Source organism: Mesoplodon densirostris, chromosome 2, assembly GCF_025265405.1.
Source record: "Mesoplodon densirostris isolate mMesDen1 chromosome 2, mMesDen1 primary haplotype, whole genome shotgun sequence".
In the NCBI taxonomy this organism is placed as follows: domain Eukaryota; kingdom Metazoa; phylum Chordata; class Mammalia; order Artiodactyla; family Ziphiidae; genus Mesoplodon; species Mesoplodon densirostris.
In genome coordinates, this window is record NC_082662.1 from 27,551,185 (window position 1) to 27,555,022 (window position 3,838).

The window sequence follows — 3,838 nt, forward strand, 5'->3', positions numbered from 1 at the left end:
TCTTCTACCTCCTTTTTGTTCTTCTTCTTACAAAGTTATTGTCCTTTCCCCCCCCCCCATTGTTGGAAAGACTTCAAAGTGTTTCTTTTTGTTTTAAGTTCCAAGTCATATTATCTGCTAAGAAAATAGGATGGGAGAACAGAGCTTCTAGGTGGCCTAGGAAAATTGTTTTGTCTCAGGTAAAAAGTTCCTATGGTGGTGACTCATATGTAAAGTGATTAGTATTCTAGCATTAACTTATGATTAGTAAAAATACACACACACACACACACACACACACACACACACCCCTTCCAAGATGGGGTAGAGCTTACTAGGTAAAGGGAACAGTTATTGCAAAAGCCCTTGGGTAGAGGTGGGCCTGGCCCTTCTGATGAACAGAGAGAAGGCCAAGTGTGGCTGAAAGGGAGAGAGAGAGAAAGAGGAAGAAAGACAGTTGTGTGTGCGACACCTGAGGATGGTGGTGAGGCAGGCAGGGCCAGCTCAGGGAGGACATTGTAGGTCAGAGTTAAACATTAAATTTTTATTCTAAGTGTGATGGGAAGCCATGGAAAGGCTTAAGCAGGAGAGTGATGTGACGAGTTTGTGTTTTTAAAAGCTCACTCTGGATTCTGTGTGGAAACTAGATTGCAGGGGGCAGGCGTGAAAGCAGAGAAGCAAGTCGGGATGCCATTGCCATCATCTAGGTGAGAGACAATGGCCACGTGATCTAGGAGCCTAGAGATAGAGATGGAGAGAAGTGGGCAGATTCAGGATGGGTTCTGATGTGGCTTCCACAGGGCTAGCTGTGGGGGGCGGTGGGGGAGCAAAGAGAAGAATCAGGAATAATTTTCAGGTTTGTAGATTGAGCAACTAAGTGGATGGTGTCCTGCTATGTACTGAAACACTGCCTGAAATGGAGATACTTGGAGGGGAGCTGGTTTTGGGGCAGGCAGAGCAGGGCAGGAAATCAGGAGTTTATTTCGGCTAAGTTGTTTCAATTGCCTGTTTGACCTTCAAGTGAAGATGACAAATAGGCAATTGGATACAAGAGTCTGGAGCTGGGGAGAGAAGTCAGTGGTGGTGATAGAGATTTGTAAACTCATCGGCAAATAGATGATATTTAAAAACTGTGAGACTGGATGAAATCATGTAGGGAGAGAGTACAGAGGAGAGAAGGGAGCTTGGGAGTCCCTGGGAACAAGCCCTCGTTAGACAAACAGGAGCCTGGGGAGAGCAGGTCTCCCAGGGCTGGGGCTCCAGATCGGGGGTCCAGTGGAGCAGACAAAGGTGATAAGTGACAACCATATGAATTGGTGGAATATGTAAGAATTCTCAGAGATCCTTGGGAAAGGGAGCTCTGTAAGAGACCGGATTTCCTGAAGTCTTGCAGACTGAGGGTTCAGTTTATTGCTGCTTATGCATTAAAAGGAAATGTGACCTGCTAGCAGGAGAAACAAGAGGACGTCTGGATCACTCCTCTTTTCATGGGCTGGTCACTCCCACCTACCATGAGCCTCCCAAGGGCAGGTGCCCTGACTTCTTTGCTGCTGTACCCTGTGCCCTGCTCAGAATAGCTGTGGCTTGAATGAGGGAATAGAATGATGTCTAACAGGCCTTGTACAAATTGTCTAAAAAGGAGACCATCTAAATAATGAGATCTGCAAGCCAACAGGAAAGGGGACACTGAGAAACCAGGATCCTTGGTTCCTTACAGCCCAGCCTGCAAGCCCTCTTCAGCCACGAAACAGTGGCACTCTGCTTCTCCTCCTGAGCAAGAGAATATTTGCTTCCCTCTCCAGAACGGTGGAGAAACCCATCCATCCCCAAGCAGAGCATCCTGCAGGCTCACAACATAGACAGGGAACATATGGAGCAGGATTTCTCAGAAGTCCCCAAGGAAGGAAGATGGTGGTTTCTCCTCCCTCTGAGCTCCCTCAGTGGATCCTGGTGGATGGGCAGGGGGAGCATCAAAACCAGTAGTGGGGGGGCCTGGGTTGAGAAGCAGATTTTAAAAGCAGTTTCTCTTCAAATCACCTTTCATACCACCTGATAAGCATCTTGATTCACCATGGCATTGGCAGCAGTAAAATGGGCTATATCAAGCAGAACTATCTTGAAACATTTATTTCCAATTCAAAATGGAGCCTTATATTGTGCTTGTCATAAAACTACATATTCTTCTCTTCCAGATGACTATAATTGCAAAGTAGAGCTTGCTTTGACATCTGATGGCAGGACAATAGTACGCTATCACCCTTCTGTGGACATTCCGTATGAACACACAAAACCTATCCCTCGGCCAGATCCTGTGCAGAATAATGAAGAAACACATGATCTAGTGCTGAAAACCAGATTAGAAGGAAAAGGTGAACACTTAGAGCAAGGACCCATGACAGAACAACTTAGCAAAATGTTCTTTACTACTAAGCACTGTTGGTATCCTCGTGGACAGTATCATAGATGTCATAGGAAACTGAATCCTCCAAAAGACAGATGATATTGAGGTTTTCAGGAATCAAAGAGAAATGTTATCCTGCATCTCATTTGCCATTTGAGAAAATACAATTGGGTATATTCACTAATATGTTATATAGTAAAATAATAAAATGTCTTCTCATAAAAAAAAAAAAAGACCATGGGAAGGGACCTTGAGCAGACGTGGTTGGTGGTGGGAGTGGTGGGATGGGGTAAACTAGAGCAGGGAGGGTGGAGCTTCTGCCGCCTCCAAAGCTGACCTTTGGTTTAGTTCAGCCGGGAGTTCCCTTGGGATGGGGTGGCCTCATCAGCCATGAGAGCATAGACGCAGAGATATCTCTTTAGGAGGAAGAGGAAAGTTGAAGTAGAGATGAGAGAGAAACTTCTGGAAGTTCTCTGATGGCTCTACTTCCTGACTTCAGGCTTTCCCCAGGCCCAGCTGATTTAGGGTTCGATGAGATACCCCTACATCCTCCCAACAAATTGTGCCTGGGGTAGTCTGAGATGATTTTTGTTCCTGAACACAAACAGAACCTCCACCAAGACAACAGAGTAGCCCAGGCCACTCTTGGCCTGGCCTCTTTCACTTTCCCAGAAGGGCTGGTGCTACAGCAGTACTACAGGGAGCTCTTCTCCAAAAGTTCTGTCCAGCTGCCCCTGGCTGGATTCCCATTTGTTCTGTGTATCAGTGAAAATATCTCCTCATCCTGTAACGCTTGTTTGGATTCCACTGTCTGTCCTTGTGATGTTTGGAATAACAGGAAACAAGGGCATCCTTCACTCAAGGCTGTCTGGGAATTACACCTGAAAACACCAAAGCCACAAAGGCAATTACAACAAAGGAACTCACAGCCAAACCCCAACTGTCCCCTGGAAACCCAAATGGGGAAGTAATAACTAGGACATTCTCACCTTTGACAGAGGAAGAAACTAACTACACTAGGGACCTTGGACGGGCCACTGAACTTCCTTGGGCCACAGTTCTCCATTTGGAGAATGTTGGTGGGGTTGGGAAAGCACACACAAACTGGGTCATGAGGATGAAAAGAGAGCATAGTGTCTGGCACATGGTATGTTCTCAATAAATGTTAATTCTTCTTCTTATTAAAAGGGATTCTGGATAGGCAAAAAAAAGGGATTCTGGGAAATAAAATACTTCCAGGTTTATATTGCTTGAAGTGCTTCTCAGTATGCCTGGCATATAGGAAGGTGTAAAAAATGGTGGCTATCTGTTTAATGTCAGGACAAGAACCGAAGCAAACTCAGGCGGGCCAAAGCCATTTGATTTGGTGGTGGTGGAGCTGGGGGTCAACTCTTTCTTCTTTCTGTTTAGAATTCTAGTGATGTTACCTGAATGTGGTTATGCGATAAAATCGCTGAA

At 45.7% G+C, this 3,838-nt stretch overlaps 1 protein-coding gene across 1 annotated transcript; it reads left to right on the forward strand.

The window, feature by feature from the left end:
• The first annotated feature begins 2,030 nt into the window (after window positions 1–2,030).
• Window positions 2,031–2,565, forward strand: LOC132478642 (large ribosomal subunit protein mL42-like). Its single transcript, XM_060081951.1, has one exon. The coding sequence runs from the start codon at window positions 2,051–2,053 to the stop codon at window positions 2,477–2,479; it is 429 nt and encodes a 142-aa protein (XP_059937934.1). The 5' UTR covers window positions 2,031–2,050; the 3' UTR covers window positions 2,480–2,565.
• Window positions 2,566–3,838: the final 1,273 nt, after the last annotated feature.